Below are 19,726 nucleotides of genomic sequence, written 5' to 3' on the forward strand. Positions count from 1 at the left end.
AAGGCAAGTAGTCTTATTTAATACAAATGTTCCACTTATAAGAGAGTATCACTTATTTCCAGAGAATAAATTAAATACATTATTTTATATTATTAAGTAGTGTTTGGTATATGTAAACATTAGTTTTATAGCAGTGACTGCACATAAGATTAAATATGTTATTTTTTCTTAATGTTGTAGTTTCTTTTTAAAAAATGTTTATTGGGGGGGGGGGATGGGCAGAGAGGGAGGGAGAAAATTCCAAGCAGGCCCCACACTCAGCTCAGAGCCCCATGCAGGGCTTGAATACATGAACCATTAAATCATGACTGAGCAGAAATCAAGTGTTGTAGTTTCTTTTTTTTTTCAATATATGAAATTTATTGTCAAACTGGTTTCCATACAACACCCAGTGCTCATCCCAAGAGGTGCCCTCCTCAATACTCATCACCTCCCCTCCCCTCCCTCCCACCCCCCATCAACCCTCAGTTTGTTCTCAGTTTTTAAGAGTATCTTATGCTTTGGCTCTCTTCCACTCTAACCTCTTTTTTTTTTTTTCCTTCCCCTCCCCCATGGGTTTCTGTTAAGTTTCTCAGGATCCACATAAGAGTGAAACCATATGGTATCTGTCTTTCTCTGTATGGCTTATTTCACTTAGCATCACACTCTCCAGTTCCATCCACGTTGCTACAAAGGGCCATATTTCATTCTTTCTCATTGCCATGTAGTACTCCATTGTGTATATAAACCACAATTTCTTTATCCATTCATCAGTTGATGGACATTTAGGCTCTTTCCATAATTTGGCTATTGTTGAGAGTGCTGCTATAAACACTAGGGTACAAGTGCCCCTATGCATCAGTACTCCTGTATCCCTTGGGTAAATTCCTAGCAGTGCTACTGCTGGGTCATAGGGTAGGTCTATTTTTAATTTTTTGAGGAACCTCCACACTGTTTTCCAGAGTGGCTGCACCAATTTGCATTCCCACCAACAGTGCAAGAGGGTTCCCGTTTCTCCACATCCTCTCCAGCATCTATAGTCTCCTGATTTGTTCATTTTGGCCACTCTGACTGGCGTGAGGTGATATCTGAGTGTGGTTTTGATTTGTATTTCCCTGATGAGGAGTGACGTTGAGCATCTTTTCATGTGCCTGTTGGCCATCTGGATGTCTTCTTTAGGTTGTAGTTTCTAACAGAAACTGACTAACACAAGTTTTTTAAAGATATCTTCTTTCAGGGCCAGGGTGAAAAATCTCCAAAGTGGAAAAGTCAATTAGAGAAAGAATATTTTAAAGACATTTTAAAGACACCATGTTTTATTAAAATTATTTTTCCACGTTGTATATAAACTGAACCTTTGAATAAAATCAAGTACAACTTCAGAATAATTTTAGAGTTGAAAGGCACAGTGCAAATGTAAATTACTACAAATCAACAAAATTGAAAAATATTTAAAAAATTACTTTTAGCACAAAAAAATTCCTGTAAATAAAAGTAAATTCAGAACATTACACCATCACCAGTATAATACCTGGTTGGACACTTAGTTTTTTTCCATTCATCTTCCAGCTGGATTAAGACATTAACCATAATATTGTGGAATGTTCAGCATTTATGTTTGCTAACCAGACATATATGACCTGTATAACCACACTTAGAATTTAATTTGCTCAGACGAGTTGGTGATTTTGGTATACTTCAACCTGGAGAGAGTAAGTAATCTTAATATAAGATGTGAGAAAGGAAGTCTCCCATGCAAACTTTTGTAGAGATCAACTAACAGTATAGACAAAATCTAAACAAAGGAGATTAGTGGATGTTTTCAGAGTATGACCGTGTAAAACAGCTAATCGGACTGATATTCTTAAGAACTACATGCTCACAATTTCAAATAAAGAAATTACTAGCCACTTTGAAAACAGAATTAGGGAAGCAAAGTGATTTTACAGCAGTCTTTGAGTCTTCTGCTTTAATAGTTTTTCACCAAAACCATGAAATAAATTTAATACATTCCAATTTCTGTGAAACACAAACAAGGAAGAAATCTGTTAAAACCATGGAGTACATTTTTATTTCTAATTTAAAATCTCCTTTTAAGTTGTATAAGCTTTGAAATGCAAGTACAGCTTTAAAGCATCATAATGAGTAATTGTAGATGAATAATAATACAGTCTATACCCTAAGAAGCATCTGTAGGCGTTTTAATTGGAAATAAGCATTCTGCGATAATACTAATAGCAGTGTGGAAAAATGAAGTGAAAAAAAAATTCAAAGTGTTGGGAATCCTCCTATCCTTCCTGGATTTTATTTTAATCGTCTCCTCCACAGAGAATGAGCAGTACTTTCCTGTAGTCTCCAGATGTGTCACCCTGGGGGCAAGGGAAGCAAAGGAACAATCTGATAAGCGGGTTTTCAAAACGAATACACAGCTCGGAGTCAACCATGTTAACTTTTTCAGTCTTCTCTGGCTTTTTCTCAGAGAGGTATTTTTTAATTTTTTTTTTTTTTAATAACACTTGTTATTTTTTTTATTGCAAAAGTAATACCTGTTCAATATAGGAAATAAAGACATAAAAGAACATAAAAACCCTAATTCCACCATCTAGAGATATTCTTAGTATTTTGGTGTGTGCAATATCCTTCCAGACCTTTTTCTATATGTATGGATTCCTATGTGAGGGGGTATAGTATTCTGTATTCTGCTTTTTTACATAATAGAGATTATTTCCCTATTTTAATTTATTAAATGTTCTTCTACAACATCATTCTTTAATGGTTAAATAGTATTCCGTTTTATATAGGTAAAATAATTTGCTTACCCTCCCCCACTGTTAGATATTTCTATCTTTTCTAATTTTTCACTATTATAAATACTGTTATAATAAGCAATTGTAGTTAAATTTTTGTGCATTTTCTTGATGATTTACTCAGGATAGATTTTCATAAAATGAGAATTACCAGATTAATGATGGTGCCTTTTCTTAAAGAACATTTTTTTTAATGTTTATTTTTGAGAGACAGAGAGAGAGAGAGAGAGAGAGAGAGAGAGAGAGAGATGGAGACAGAATGCAAACGGGGAAGGGGCAGAGAGAGGGAGACACAGAATCCGAAGCAGGCTCCAGGCTCTGTCATGTCAGCACAGAGCCCGATGTGGAGCTCAAACCCAGGAACCACAAGATCATGACCTGAGCCAAAGCCGCTGGGTGCTCAACTGACTGAGCCACCCAGGTGCCCCAATGATTGTGCATTTTCTTAAGCCTTTTAGTACATGTTGCAAAATAGCCTTCCAGAAAGGTGCTATAATTTCTACATATAATGTTTTATGGTCTAATTATTAGATCAATTTTTGTTTGTGCTTCATGGGCACTAGAAAAGAGGGAATCTCTGTCTATTGGATTCAAAGTTTAATATATATCTCTTAAATTAAATCTTAATATATCTTTCTTTATGCTTTGTCTCATCAATCTGCCAAAGAATAAGGATGTGTTAAATTCTATCTGGCATATATTTCCATCAATGTCTTCTTTTGGAGCTTCAAATTTCTTATTTATAGATTTGAATGCAACACTTATTTGGCACTTAAAAGTTTCTTGACTTAATCTTTGTTGTGAATAGTTGCCTTTATTAATATAAAGTGATCACTTTTTTCCTATTTAATGTGTTTTCTCCTTAAATTCTTTTTCCTTATAGCATAATCCCTTTTTCCTTATAGCATAATGTTCTTTTCCCTGGCCTCTTTTTTACAGCTGCTTACATGTCACTGTATTCTAGTTGTTCCTTATAAGTATAACTTACATTTTTCTTACTTTTGTCATTTTTTCTTTTTTAAAAAAAATGTTTATTTACTTTTGAAAGAGAGAGAGCACGCGAGCAGGGGAGGGGCACAGAGAGAGGGAGACAGAGAATCCCAAGCAGACTCCCCACGGTCAGCCTGAAGCCCCCAATATGGGGTTCGAACTGTTGAGATCATGACCTGAGCTGAAGTGAGACGCTTAACCGACTGAGACACCCAGGCACCCCTGGATGTGAATCATTTCTTGTCATTCTCATGCCCAGTTAGGACTCCGGGAAGTCTGCTGCCAGGTAAATAAAGGCAGAAATCCAGGGTAACTAACAGGCTTTCCCACTGTAGATCTTAGCTGGCCCTGGGTTTCTGGATGACTGACTTGGTTGCTTATCTTCCACTGTAAGCAGGCAGGCAAGGAAGTGACACTTTTAAAAGTATTCATTACAATATACTCTTTCTCTGTCCGGGGTCAACATAATTACTATATTTAGAAGGCAAACATTTCCAGCTTCTAACCTGGCAGAGATTTAAACATCTGTGAAAGGAAAGAAACTGGAAATACCTGAATTAGAGTAAGATCTTTAAAAGTGGTGCTATCTGCCAGGGAACGGATAAGAAGTGTCTGAATACCTAGGTCAGAACCCCATTTCTTTTCTCAGAGCTTTCCCCTGGGCCAAGGCCGGGCTCTCATGACCTACCTTGATGAAGGAATACAGAGACTTTCCATAAAGCCTCTTGAAGTTTTCCCGGATGTCCATCATATCAATCTCCGCTCGAGAAACCATAACTCTGATAAGGGTGTCATCATCGGTGCCCAAGCCCTAAGGAAGAAAACAAGATCCATGCTGGTTCTCAGTGCTCTTCTTTAGCCTATCAAGGCAAGCCTATGCATGGCTCTCCTGATGACGTCTTTTGCACCACAAAGCCTGTAGAAGCCTGTGGAATACTGTTCCTCACCATGGTGTTCAGGGCTTTCCACAACCTACCTTTCCAACACTCTGTGTTCGAACCAGAGGAGACTGCTCTCTGCCATTCGAGACACATACCTGGTGTTCTCAGACTGCCTGCCTCACCTGCAATGATTCTTCCCCACTGAATGTCATCCTTCCTTCCCCAGCCTTACCATCCTTCCTACCAGATGAAATCCTCCAACGTAAAACTCCCTTGGGGCGCCTGGGTGGCTCAGTCGGTTGGGCGTCCGACTTCAGCTCAGGTCATGATCTTGCAGTCCGTGAGTTCGAGCCCCGCGTCGGGCTCTGTGCTGAGAGCTCAGAGCCTGGAGCCTGTTTCAGATTCTGTGTCTCCCTCTCTCTCTGACCCTCCCCCGTTCATGTTCTGTCTCTCTGTCTCAAAAATAAATAAACGTTAAAAAAAAATTAAAAAAAAAAAAAAAAAAAAAAAAAACTCCTTTTATCTATTTTTTTTTTGACGTTTACTTGCTTACTTTTGAGAGAGCGAGGGCCCGCACAAGTGGGGAAGAGGCCGAGAGATACACACAGAATGTGACACAGGCTCCAGGCTCTGAAGTGTCAGCGTAGAGCCCAACGCAGCACTTGAACTCACAAAACTGTGAGATCATACCTGAGCCGAAGTCGGACACTCAACTGACTGAGACACCCAGGTGCCCCTGTAAAATTTCCTTTAAGGTCCTGCTGAAATATACCAACTTCTTTAAATATTCTTCTCTGATCTTCACCCCCTAAACAAATACTGGAAGATACTCTTCTTTCTGTGTTCCTATATATTTGGATCCTCAACTACTGTCTTATATTCTATTTTGTTCTTACTGGTATTTTGCACACATGTGTCTTCCCCTTCCTACCTTCCAATCGCTCCTGTACCTCTCACAGTTCCCAGCAGCAGTCTCTGCACAGAGTATGATGCATGGTTAGGGGCCTGGGCTCTGAAGCCAAATTGCCAATATTTGCATCCTTGCTCCATTACTTCCTCACTGAGGACCTTGGACAAACTGCACATCCTCCCTATGTCTCAGTTTTCTCATCTGTAAAATGGGGGTTAATAATAGGACCTTCCCCTTAGAGCTGTTATAGGGATAAAATTAATCCATATGTATACAGCATTAGGAATGGTGATCACATGTTGTAAGTACTCAATAAATATTACCTAGTATTATCATTAGCAGGCACTCGGTGAAGTATTTGATGAGTTGAACTGAGTATCTCAAGCTGATTTTGGTTAATTTGTATGGGAAACAGAAGTAAACATGAAGGTGGACATAAGACATGTTGGAGTCATTCAGATGCTAAAAATGAGCCATTTACCTTCATAGATTTATAAAGCCTTTCAGCAAAATATGCAGATTTGTTCCTCATGCACTTTACTGTTAAGAGATAAAAAAAAAAAAAAGAAATAAAAAAATTATAAAAGCTATGAGAAAAAAGTGACAATTGTTCTCTCTGTTTCTACAAGGTATGAAGTAGTATTCTCTTGATTGCCTTGTCAGAAGAATTTTAGCCAAGGTCTATGTTTTATGAACATAGACCATGGAGAAATAATTAATAAAGGCAATTAAAGCAAAAGGCAGCATATAGTTTCAAAATGATTACTATGCCTACCATATGAAACAGTTATTAGTTCTAACCATCCATAGACTTACAAGATGCAGCTAGTATAGGATTATCTCTCCGGTATATTAAGATATAAAGGCACAGAGAATATAAAATATATAAAGCTACATAATATAATAATAATCAGATCATATATAATACTTCTTGTTTAAAATTCTGCATCTCATTATGAGTGACTGAAACTTTTTTTTAAATCCCTGAAAACACCTATATCCCCATGACAACAAACTAGTAAGGGGAAAAGTCGGTAAACATTTGTTTCTCTACTTCCCACCCTCTACCAGCTTACCTATGGCCAGCAGAGCATCTTCAAAGCTACCAGATGTTTCAGATTTAATACTCTGCTCAATATCCTTCTGTGATATCCTTTTGTATTCATCAAACACTACAAACAATAACAAAATGGAATTATAAATAATAAAAAGAATAGAGGAAACTGAAATTTATGGAGAGAATGAGCATTCTAGAGATCACTGTTTATTTAAAAAAATTTTTTTTAACATTTATTCATTTTTGAGAGACAGAGACAGAGTGTGAGTGGGGGAGAGGCAGAGGGAAAGGGAGACACAGAATCCAAAGCAGGCCCCAGGCTCTAAGCTGTCATGACAGAGCCTGATGTGGGGCTGGCACTCATGGACCGGGAGATCATGACCTGAGCTGAAGTTGGATGTTCAACCGACTGAGCCACCCAGGTGCCCCCATTTTTTTTTTACAAGTAGTTTTTAAAAATTTAATTTAATTTAATTTTTTAATTTATATCCAAGTTAGTTAGCATATAGTGCAACGATTTCAGGAGTAGATTCCTTAATGCCCCTTACCATTTTAGCCCATCCCCCTTCCCATAATCCCTCCAGTAACCCTCTGTTTGTTCTCCATATTTAAGAGTCTCTTATGTTTTTGCCCCCCTCCCTGTTTGCTTCCCTTCCCTTATGTTCATCTGTTTTGTATCTTAAAGTGTTCATATGAGTGAAGTCATATGACATTTGTCTTTCTCTGACTGACTAATTTCACTTAGCATAATACCCTCCAGTTCCATCTACGTAGTTGCAAATGGCCAGATTTCATTCTTTTTGATTGCCGAGTAATACTTCATTGTATATGTATACCACATCTTCTTTATCCATTCATCCATCAATGGACGTTTGAGACACCCCCATTTTTTATTTTAATTAAAAAAATTTTTTTAATGTTTGTTTTTGAGAGAGACAGAACACAAGTGAGGGATGGGCAGAAAGAGAGGGAGACACAGAATCTGAAGCAGGCTGCAGGTTCTGAGCTGTCAGCACAGAGCCTGACGTGGGGCTCAAACCCACAAACCGTGGGATCATGACCTGAGCCAAAGCCAGATGCTTAAGCGACTGAACCACACAGGTGCCCCGAAAAAAAATTTTTTCTTAACGTTTATTCACTTTTGAGAGACAGAGACAGAGTGTGAGTGAGACAGAGTGAGACACAGAATCCAAAGCAGTCACTATTTATTCTTTGGCATACCTCAGGAAGAAAGTAATTAGCAGTGTCAGTGAGAACCCAGGAGGCACAGGCAAGTGGAATGGGTGCGAGGGGAGGATGAAGGAATGTTGTGACTCTCGGAGGAGATCAGGTGAGTCCTTTCCCTTATTTGGGACCCTGTTTTCTCACACATAAAATGAACCTAACATCTAGAGAGATGTGCTTTCTTTTCTCATTGTTCTCTTAATGAGCAGAACATGTCTTTTTGCAATTCTGGCCTTGGCAATCACCTGTGTGTTCCTTTTGGCTTAAAACTAGAGTAAGTCAACCCCTTGAATACTGAGTCACATTTGACACAAATGGTTGCCTCTTTTAATAGACTGTAACATAATTAGTTTTTCTTTCACTTTTTGCCAAGTATTTTCGAATGCGATGAACCTATTTTCCTCTCGCTGTCTCCTTCTGGAGCCTTCTTAGAGTGGATATCTGTTTTTTCTTCTTAACATTGCTCCCTTTGGGGTATTGCCCCAGGCCCCATCAGTGTGATTTTCACATGGCTGTCAACCCACAGACATCCCTGCCCCCCAACATACACCATAAGCTCTACCAAATCAGTGGGCAGTTCATTGGACCACAGCCAGTCTTACCCTCCTGGGGATTTTTTAAATTTAATTAATTAATTAATTAATTTTTAAAGAGAGAGAAAAAGATAGAGTCTTAAGTAGGTTCCACATCCAGCATGGAGTGGGATGTGGGACTCGATTTCACAACCATGAGATCATGGCCTAAGCTGAAATCAAGAGTCTGATGCCTGACTGAGCCACCCAGGCTTTCCCCCTCCTGGGGGTTTTATAAATGAGCAGATAATGGGAATGGCCAAAAGCACTGAGTCAGCTTTAACCTCAGAGAACAGAAGAATTAACTGGGGAACCTGGGAAACGTCCTGAATGTCACTTTCAGGGATTCTAAATCAGCCAGTCTGAAGTAGGGGTTCAAGAACCAGCATTTTCAACGAAGACCAGACTGAGAAACTCTGCCTTACAAGTAAAATACGTGACTCCCTTCCACTGTGATCCCCAGAACTGCCTTGATTTCTGTTCTTCCTGGAATTGTTCAGCTCTTCCTTCAATTCTATGAGCCACCAGTTTTTTCCATTTTCCCTCTTGTCCCATTCTGTATTATTTCTCCTTCTTACTTAAGTTGGAGTCAGTGTCTATTGCTTGGAATCAAAAGATCTCATTGACACAAGTCACTGTAAAATGGGGGAAATAATGGCTGCTCCAATGGGATATTGCAACAAACAATGCTTATCATATGCTTAGCACTGCACTGGGAAGATAATTAATAAAACCCTAGTTATTTGAATCCTCACTATTATCGTTTGTTGGTAAGAAAATTATGAAGTTTTCTTTATCCAAATAGTGCTTAGATTTTCTTCCAGTCGTTTACAAGCAGATATTTTATAACTTCCCGACAATTGTGCTGAGAAGTGAAAATTGTTACAAAGGTATTTGCATGGTCTTTAGCAGACCTGCAGTTCTGGGGAAATACCACCAGGTGGAGATTTATGTAATTAGTAATCTGGCAAGGGGAAGAAATAAGGAGCTGAGTCAGAAGTTGGTGCATCTGATGGTAGCCTGTGATATTTATTAACAGGTGTAATTACCTATTTTTAGGCACTGTGGAATATCTGAAATCACTGCAACTTCCAAATGTGTTGTAATTTTCAATTACTTTATGTTTTCAATTTAGCAAACTCATCCTCAAATTTCCCATAGGTTTTGTAAATTGTGTGTGATTATACAGCACGGTGGGTTTATAAAATTGTACTGCAACATAAAGACCTAAAGAGCTTATATAAAAGATGAAATATCCTATTTAATCCTCATTGCTGTTTACAAGAAAATAAACCTGACGACAAATGTTCCACAATTTTTTTCCCAAAGAAGTTTAAAATCACATTACAAAGACTAGCATTACCAGAAGCAAATTAAAAACATTACACATAGGAAATAAAATGTGAAACTATCCACTATTTATCTTATGCCACATACTCCCTAAAGAAATAATTTCTATTAGCTTTACAACTTGGATATTAAATAGGAATAAATATCAACCAACAATTCCACTTCATTACTCACTGATGTACTGAAGATTTTTTCTTATGTAAGTAAAATTAAATGGGGCAGGTGCCTGGGTGGCTCAGTCGGTTTAGTGTCCGACTCGTGATCTCGGCTCAGATCATGATCTTGCAGTTCGTGAGTTCGAGTACTCATAGTGCAGAGCCTGCTTGGGGTTCTCTCTCCCTCTCTCTCTACTCCTACCCCACTCATTTTCTCTCTCTCTCTCTCAAAATAAATAAGTAAACTTTAAAAAAAAATTTTTTTAATTAAATGGGGCTGCTTTAGAAAAAGGATTGAGCGCGAACGTTGGTTTCCTACAAACAGGAATGCCAAACCCCTATGAATACATTGTATATCCACTAATTATTCATCATTAATATTTCAGAAATTGGCTCTCATGCACACTGTTGCACTCCTACATTTCCAAGGTAAGATATCTAAGTTCAGTGCAATCAGTTCTTTGTACCAAGTAAAGGGGAAAAGGTTCTAAATTAATTATGGACAATATAGTTTTCACTGTCTTTCAAACAGCTTCTTTGGAAGATGAGGCAAGTGCCTTACCATGCAACAGATGATTGCGGTTCCGGGAACAGAGAACAGTTAGAAATTTCACCTCATCTGTCCCCCATTTCTTCTCTCCAGCCTCATACAGGTCCTGAAGCCAAACAAAGCACAAGTTTAAAACATCACAGAGAAGGTGCCAGGAAATATATAAATATTTCCAGAACTTCAAAGAGCTGAGCTGGCTGCGTTTTATTTTGTTGGTGATGAGGGTGGAAGTGGTGTTGGTGAGTGGCAAACAATGACTCAAGACTTTTCCTTAGGTATATGACTAATGGGACCTTTTACTATCTCCTTGAGAGGGCAAGCACCAGCAGCAGCTTCTTATACACAGACTCCTTATATACAGACTATATACAGACTATATACTACAGTATATATCATCAGAGCTGAAAGGAATGCCCTAGACTAGGCTTACCATACAGAAGTCACTAACCATATGTGACTACTTACATTTTCATTCATGAAAATTTACAAGTCAACTCCTCAGTCAGACTAGCCACATTTCAGGTGCTCTGTGGCCATTTGTGGCTACTCTGGCTGAGGAGTTGACTTTTAAATTTCATTTAATTTTAGTTAATTAAAATTAGCCAGTAGACACCCATATGAGAGTGCCAATGTAGAACATTTTCAGCATCGCAGAAAATTCTACTGGACAACACTACTGTAGAATGATCTGTGATTTGCCGAAGGCTACACAAGGTGTCACAGTAGAACCAGGACCCCATTAGTAATTGTTTATATTCCAAACAGGTAGGACTATAAGAATTTGACTCTGGCCACTTTAACTATATTACTGATAAATCAAAACTACTATTCATATTACCTCACTGCTATTTTAAAAAAACAACAGGAAAATAGCAACTGTTGGCGAGGATGTCGAGAAACTGGAACCCCGTGCACTCTTGATGAGAACGTAGAATAACGCAGCCTCTATAGAAAACAGTATGGCTATGCTTCAAGAAATTAAAAATGGAATTACCATATGATCCAACAATACTACTTCTGAGTATATAGCCAAAAGAATGGAAAGCAGATCTTACAGAAATATCTGTATATCCATATTCACAGAGCATTATTCACAACAGCCAAAAGTTAGAAGCAACTCAACTGTCCATCGACAGACAGATGAATTGGTAAACAAAATGTGGGCTATACAAACATTGGAATATGATCCAGCCTTAAAAAGGAAGGAAATTCTGGCACATGCTACAACCTGGATGAACCCTGAGGACATTATGCTAAGTGAAATAAGCCAGTTACACAAACACAAGTACTGTGCGATTACCTTGTATGAGGTGTCTAGTCAAACTCATAGAAACAGAAAGCCAGAGAGTGGTTGTCACTGGCTGGGAGGAGGGGGAAATGAGGAGTTGTTTAATGGTATAGAGTTTCAGTTTTGCAAGGTGAGAAAGCTCTGGAGATTGCACAGGAATATGCACATAGTTAACATTACTGAACTGTACACTTAAAAATGGGTAAGATGGCAAATTTTATGTTATGTGTGTTTTATTTATTTATTTATTTATTTATTTATTTATTTTTTCAATATATGAAATTTATTGTCAAATTGGTTTCCATACAACACCCAGTGCTCATCCCAAAAGGTGCCCTCCTCAATACCCATCACCCACCTTCCCCTCCCTCCCACCCCCCATCAACCCTCAGTTTGTTCTTAGTTTTTAACAGTCTCTTATGCTTTGGCTCTCTCCCACTCTAACTTTTTTTTTTTTTTTTTTTTTCCTTCCCCTCCCCTATGTGTGTTTTATTTTAAAAATGTTTTTGCAGCACCTGGGTGGCTCAGTCCGTTAAGTGTCTGACTTCGGCTCAGGTCGTGATCTCACAGCTCGTGGGTTCAAGCCCTCCGTCGGACTCTGTGCTGACAGCTCAGAGCCTGGAGCCTGCTTCGGATTCTGTGTCTCCCTCTCTCTCTGCCTCTCCCCGCTCACACTCTTGTCTCTCTCTCAAAAATAAACATTTATTAAAAAATTTTTTTTATTTTTTTAATTTAAAACCCTACTGTTTATTTATAATCAGCAGCTGGCTTGTTAAGTTTCTCAAAATGCCCTTAACTGACACATTTTTTGTCACTCATTGGGCTTCCCTCCATCTACTCATCTATTCTTTCATTTCTTTGTCTAATTTCCTCACTGCTTTAGAGTCAATTCACAGAACCATGGAATTTTAAAGCTCAGAGGGCACAAAGAGTTCATCTAAGTAATAAAGTAATAAGCTTTAAAATTCAGATTTTCCTGTTTTGTCTAAGATCACTTCTTGTCGGCTCATCTAGCTCCTTTATCTTTTCTTGCCCTTCATCTGGCTCCGTTTTCATCTCTGTTCTTTTCTCACTGCCTTTTTATTTAGCTCTTGTTTCACTGAAACCTGTTTTTCTCTTGTGTATTTTAGGGTCCAAAGCCATGTGAAATCTGCCTCTTCCTGACAGTGTGGCCCTGTTTGCCTCCCTTGCTGCTTCTGTTTGTTCACAGGCCACATAGCGTCTGAGCTGAGGGTTTGCTGACTGTCACGCTTTTTCATTTTTAAGTGATGAGCAGTCTATCCAGATCTGTTCTTTTCCTCCAGAACAAGGTGAGGGGATTCTTCTCGGAGCTCCTCACTTTTTATATGGATGGAGTTCCAGCAGGAGCACCAGTTGCTAGTCCACGGAGGGCTGCTGAGACACAGGAGTTCCCTGAGGAATTTCTTCCTGTTCACACAAAGCCACTGTGCTTTGAGGTTGGGGGCATTGGCCTCTTTTCTGTGGCAGAAATGTCCTTCCTGCATCCTTGGCCCAGGTTTGCTGCCCATCTGGCATTTTAACGGCCCTCCTCCATGGTTTCCAGTGTTGATGCAGATTTCCCCTTTTTTAGATTTGCTGGTTTATTTGTTTTTCAGGAGAAGAGAACCAAAATGTGTCATCCAGCCAAAGCTCTGAAGGGCATTTTTACTGTAGTTTAAAAACTTTTTTTATGTTTATTTTTGAGAGAGAAAGAGAGACCGAGCCCAAGCAGGGGAGGGTCAGAGAGAGAGGGAGACACAGAATCTGAAGCAGGCTCCAGGCTCTGAGCTGTCAGCACAGAGCCTGATGTGGGGCTCAAACTCACGAATCTTGAGATCACCATCTGAGCTGAAGCTGGACACTTGACCGACTGAGCCACCCAGGTGCCCCTAGGGTAGTTTTAATATATCATGAGTTTCTTTTTATTTTTAAAAAAAAATTTTTTTTAACGTTTATTTATTTTTGAGACAGAGAGAGACAGAGCATGAACGGGGGAGGGTCAGAGAGGGAGACACAGAATCTGAAACAGGCTCCGGGCTCCGAGCTGTCAGCACAGAGCCTGATGCGGGGCTCGAACTCACGGACCGTGAGATCGTGACCTGAGCCAAAGTGGGCTGCCCAACCGACTGAGCCACCCAGGCGCCCCATGAGTTTCTTTTTAAAGTAGGAATTTTGAGCACTCCCTATGATGTCCTTCAGTGCCAGTTTCATCCCAAGAACAGATGAAATTGGACTCATTGGATAACAGCCTTTTTAAATTTTAAGATTTCTACCTTTTGTAAGTTACCATGACCTGATTCCACCTGCCCTGATCATTCTTCTCATCTCAAACTCATTTACTTTCCTCAAAATCCAGCTATAATACCTAGTGGTTGCAACCACTCCCCCTGCTGCTGATACAAGCCACAGCAAAGGCTGACAAGGTTTTCCTACCGTCTTATCCTACAAGAGCTGAAATATCAGTGGGCGTTGGTCTTAAATTCCTCACCTCTTGGTGAAGGATCCAGAAAAACCTACTCTGAGTTCTACTTCCTCCGTCCAACTTTCCCAGCCCAAACTTGGTAGGAAACCCCTTTCAGCTGATCACTTCCAAGAGGCTCCTTGAAGAGCCCTCAAAACAGTTGATTGAACTGCATTTGTTTAAAAAAATCAGACAGACCTGGATTCAAGGAGCCCAATTCTACCAGCTATGAGATCTTGGACAAGTTATTTATTTATTTACTTATCATTTACCGTAGTTAGGAATGATTTTTTTGGATAAGTTATTTAAATCTTCACATCAGTTTCTTAATCTCTAAAGCAGAAGTAAAAATATCTACTTCACAGATGTGTTGTGAGGAAAAAGCGCAAAGCAGTTAAATGCAATGCCTGGCATCTAAGAAACGCACCAACAATTGACAGTGGCTATAATGTCTCAGGAATAAATTGCTTGCTAACTCTTCATTTAGTTTGAGATACACCTGTGCTACGGAGGCTCCTTCCAACATACTCAAAAATGTTGTCTTTGAGGTAGCTGAAATTCATGTAAGCAACCAGGAGTTCAGCGTTTTCAATACCTTCTCCCTCCTCAAAGCTTTTGTTTTAGAGGCAATTTCCTATTTCTCTAGTATGGGATGGGCCTCCCTGCATCCTCAGAACTCTTATGACACACATACCCCTCTCCCTCTTGGTGAAAGCAACGGGTTCTTTCCTGCAGAATCCATAGTGGTTCATACCTTGCATAATGAATGGGAACAGTTCTTCCCCATGGTTGTATATTGGTTGAGAGTACAGGATCTAGATCCAAATTGCCTAGGTTCAAATCCCAGTTCTGCCATGTATTATCTGTGAACTTGAGCAAGGAACTGGACTTCTGTAAGCCTCAATTTTCTTGTCCATAGAACGGGGATAGCAATACTTGGTTCACAGGGTTATTGCAAGGATTCAATGACATACTTTGTATCAAGAGCTCAACAGTGTTTGGCACTTGGTAAGGACCCACTTTTTATTAGTTCTTATTGTCAGTGTTACCTGGCTGCAGTAAATAGATCAGGCATCAGTGCCAGGGCAGCATCAGTGGGCTGGGCACCAGGGAAACAACTGCCTCTTGGGGTTTGATATTAATTTTACTCCAATGGGGTACACACTGCGCCAAGCTGTTTAACACAGGTGCTGTCAAATGTTCTCTCTGGGGAAGTAAAAATGCAAGGTAAATAAAGCAAAGGCAGGTCCCTTCACCTTCAAGTGATTCCAAAGATGGTCCATGGTTCTCTGGGGTGGCCACACCATGGTCCCAATGTCAAGAACACAGGGAGGCTTATATAATGATGCCCTGTATCACCCTCAAGCCCCAAGTATCTCTGCAAGAAATTTCTGCATTAAAGGTTATCTATGGGAATCTTTTCTTTTTTTTTTTTTTTATAATATATCCCAGCCAGGAAATATACACTGAAATATAAGAGGGGATCCACCAACTAAGGCATGTCTTATTGGCAAAAGAAAAGAAAGAAATTTCAGTTCTACTAACCTGAGCATCCTGTCTCATGAGAGCATCATCCAGATAATTTCCTTCATCCCTGCCACCCTGAGAAAAGCAAAACAGAGAATGAGAGAGTATCCATGAAGATGGTGGTGGGGCACACTGTTAGGACAGAATGTCTGGGAACCCAAGGACATGGTAATTAGAATGCCCACAGAGGTCACACTTCCAGCCTAGGGAGAGAGGGCAGATGTCCTCTGAATATGTTTGCATTATTCCTGTGGCTCTGGTCTGTGCCTAGAGAACATGACCAACCAGAGCCAGCGGCTCCTTCATGCTGCCTGGGCAGTCTCTGCCAGCAGAAGGGGAAGCAGAGAAACACTGCCTGCTGACTGCTCCCTCCACTGCTGTCTCCTCCCTTTGCCAGCTCACCCCACTCCTATGTCTTCCCAGCTGACTCAAGGCCTTCCTAGCCGGCAAATCTACATTGATCAATTCTGCCAAATAAGGGCTTGGAACAAAGGAGAATCAAGAGTCTAGGACCAGCAGTGGGGCTTAAGGAGCATGTGAAAATGCCTCACCCCTCACCAACATCAGCTCATGGGAAGGGCAGGGTTGAAGTCTGGGAGGAATGGTAAGGAGTAACAGGCTACTTTCCTCTGGACTGTTAGACTATTTTTTTTAATGCTTATTTATTTTTGAGAGAGAGAGAGAGAGAGAGAGAGAGAGAGAGAGAGAGAGAGAGAGAGAAAAGAGAGAGAGCACGGGGAATGGCAGAGAGAGAGGGAGACAAAATCCCTAGCAGGCTCTGAGCTGTCAGTGCAGAGGCCAATGTAGGGCTCAAACTCATCAACTGTGAGATCATGATCTGAGCTGAAATCAAGAGTTGGATGCTTAACCAACTGAGCCACCCAGGCACCCTTGTTAGACTACCTCTATTGCTATGCTGTCTCAATATTCTATGGTCTAGGCATGGCTTGGCAGAGTACTAAATCTGAAAGGCAAAGAACAAAATGAGTTAAGAAATGCTAAGAAATAAGAAGTGAGGAAAAAATAAGGAAACAAGTAAAGCAGGTCAGCATTATTAAGTAAATATCACAGGCGGAGTGTGGTGGGGTTGGAGATGATTTCTGGGGTCCTGCCTTGTTAATATTAACAGAAACAATATTATTGTTTTACAATATTAACAGAAACAGGAAGTCAGGAAGATGAGCTGGTTTGGGGGGGAAATGAGTTCAGGTTTAGTTTAGGAGGACTGATTTGAGGTGATTGTAGACTATAAGGAAACACCTTAAAAAGCAGTGAGAAATGAGAGTCCTACACTCAGGAAGGACGTCAGGATAAAGACAAAATTGGGGAGTCATGTGAAATGTCACATGTATGCATCTTCTATTTTCTGGTACCCCTCCTCCCACACTAGCCCAGTCCTGCTTTACTTCTCATCTGGAATATTGAGGTAACTTCCTACCAGGCCTCCCAGCCTTCAGTTCAACTGATCTTACACATCACTGTTACATTACTCTTCTAAAAATGCAGTTCACTCCAGCGATCCCAAACCTTTAGCAGCTCCCTACTGCTCTCCCAACAAGGGATCTCAGTTCATCTTTCCACCTTGTTCCTAGAATCACCAACCAACTGCTCAGCCAACAATTCCTTGAACACACCCCACACCCCATGTCCCCTGCCTCCTTGCCTCTTTCTGGCTGTTCTTCCTGCCTGTAACGCACTCACCTATATCTGTGCCTCTTGAAATCCTAGAGACCCTCCGAGTCCTCTCTGAACCAGCACCTCTGTCATGAAGGCTGTTCTTTGTTTCTGCAACCAGACTCTGTCCTTGAAACTTCCTTTTACTCTGTGCTCCTCCTTTGGCACTTTTCATGCCTTTATTATAGCAATCTGTGTACCTGATATATTCCTTTATGACAACATAAACTCTTAAAGCCTAGAAGTTGTCTCAATGCACTGAGTAGCAAGGGTACCTGGCATGCATTAGGTATTTATATATATAAATTTGAATAAATGGGCATGCGTGAGTAGCCAGAGTCTCTAAAAGAGAGAGGATTAAAATAGCAGAGAGGCCCAAGAACAACACTTGGGGAATATTCACATCTGGCAGGATGAAAGGGTGAGCAAGGCTGGAAAAGGGGATTTGGAGCAAGCATCCCGATAGAACTCAAGCCCCATCAGGAGCAGCCCACTGAGGGCGCGACTCACAGCGGACAGAGACACCAGCACCCTCTGGAACATGAATGAAGTGTCAGAGCGAATGTCATCTTCAAGGCTCTTCCCATATTCTGGCAAGAGAGCAAAGTTAGCTGCATCAGAGTACAGTCCTGTCCAGTGCTGCGTCATGCTCCAGAACCATCTGTCCTCCCCAGGATCAGCCAGTTTACCGAAGCAGTTTGTTATGAGGGTTTTCAACCCCACACACAGTTTTTCCAAAACTGAACTCTTGTAAAATGGTCAAGGCAAGTTTAGCTTGTCATTATAGTAGAAACAAGATGTTCCTGGTCCTTAAAATGAAAGGTCAAGAGGGCTGGGGCTGTATTCCTCCTCCTGCAGTTACTACTGTCCAGGAGTCTGCCCCCACCGTGGTTCTCAGTGATGGAAGGAACGGTGACTGTTGACTGGCACATGGAAAGGCAAATAGAGCAGAGTTTCTGAGCCTGTGTTTGGGGACATGCAGGGGGCATGTCAGACCCAAATTCTAGCAGCTTCCCACCAAGAGCTTCCCCAGAGAAGTTGCAGCCCTTCACAGCCCTTGGGTAGAAGATCCATTCGGCAGACATGGGGATTGGAGTGTTCGAACGAAGCTCCTGAGGTTTAGTATCTCCTGCCCTGAACACTTACCAAAACTCTTACTGTTTTGTTTCCTTTCTACCAGAGTAGTACATGGAAAACTCAGGGAAAAACAAAGTAAAATGGAGGGAAAAAGACTCCACAAAACTCCACCATAATCTAATCACCCAGAAATAATCATCGATACCACCTTGGTGAGTCTCCTTCCTCATTTTTCCTTATATACGTATGTTATTTTTCTTTTATTCTTTTTTTTTTAAGTTTATTTATTGGGGTGAGGGAAGACAGCATGAGCGGGGGAGTGGCAGAGAGTGAGGAAGAGAAAGAGAGTCCCAAGTAGGCTCCACGCTGTCAGTGCAGAGCCTGATGCAGGGTTTGAACTCGTGAACCACAAGATCGTGACCTGAGCTGAAATCAAGAACAGGATGCTTAACCGACTAAGCCACCCAGGTGCCCCTGTTATTTTTTTCTTTTTTAAAAAAATGACATCATAGCATGCTATTTTATGATTTGTCTTTTTCACTTATCCATATACCATACCATTTAACAGAATTTAATAATATCCTTCAATATACATTTTGATGACTACATAATACTCCATTGTGTGGGTGCACCATATTTTGTTTAGTCAACCTGCTACTGATGGACATATTTAGCTAATATAAACAATACCAAACAAGCACTATAGGATCTAAACCTTTGAGCAGTTTTTTTTTTTTTTTTTAATTACATTCTTAGGGCAAAAAGGCATATTATCTTTTAAAGACTCTTCAGAAACATCATCCTCTGGAGATTTTTAAGAGAGGAATAAATGGCTATCTTTCTTAGGTGGCTGGAGGGTATACAGTCCAGTGTGGAGGTAAGAAGTTGGGCGAGAGAGCCCCTCCAGGGCATTCCCTGAAATGCTAAGATTCATTGGTGCCACCACTTTTGAACAAACATGTTTGATTCTCTGCTTGATAATAGGGAACAACTTTCAGGGTAATAAAACACTGCACTGGGAGTGGCATCTTCACCTAAGAAGTCTTGAGAAAAAAAAAAAAAAAAAAAAGAAGTCTTGAGAAGCAAACAGATTGTCATTTGCCTAGACAGGAAACTGCCTAAAAGTGGAGCTTGGAACTAAGGATCCCTCATGGTCAGTGTTTGTAAGAATAAAGTATTTTTAAAAAAAATTTTTAATGTTTATGTATCATTTTGAGAGAGAGT

General features: G+C 40.3%; 1 protein-coding gene across 4 annotated transcripts in view; it reads right to left on the minus strand.

Annotated features, from left to right (window-relative positions):
* Window positions 1–1,264: 1,264 nt before the first annotated feature.
* The window catches only part of ANXA4 (annexin A4), a 161,599-nt gene continuing 143,137 nt past the window's right edge, over window positions 1,265–19,726 (minus strand). For all 4 annotated transcript variants that reach the window (XM_060659364.3, XM_078444581.2, XM_060659355.3 and 1 more), the window contains 7 exons: window positions 17,936–18,015; window positions 15,770–15,826; window positions 10,488–10,581; window positions 6,644–6,739; window positions 6,049–6,107; window positions 4,465–4,587; window positions 1,265–2,348 (listed from right to left, as the gene is read on the minus strand). In XM_060659364.3, the coding sequence (XP_060515347.1) occupies window positions 2,289–2,348; window positions 4,465–4,587; window positions 6,049–6,107; window positions 6,644–6,739; window positions 10,488–10,581; window positions 15,770–15,826; window positions 17,936–18,015 (569 nt within the window). In that variant the 3' untranslated portion in view covers window positions 1,265–2,288. The remainder of the gene's footprint in view (window positions 2,349–4,464; window positions 4,588–6,048; window positions 6,108–6,643; window positions 6,740–10,487; window positions 10,582–15,769; window positions 15,827–17,935; window positions 18,016–19,726) is intronic.

The sequence above is a fragment of the Panthera onca genome, chromosome A3 (genome assembly GCF_046562875.1).
Source record: "Panthera onca isolate mPanOnc1 chromosome A3, mPanOnc1 haplotype 2, whole genome shotgun sequence".
In the NCBI taxonomy this organism is placed as follows: Eukaryota; Metazoa; Chordata; class Mammalia; order Carnivora; family Felidae; genus Panthera; species Panthera onca.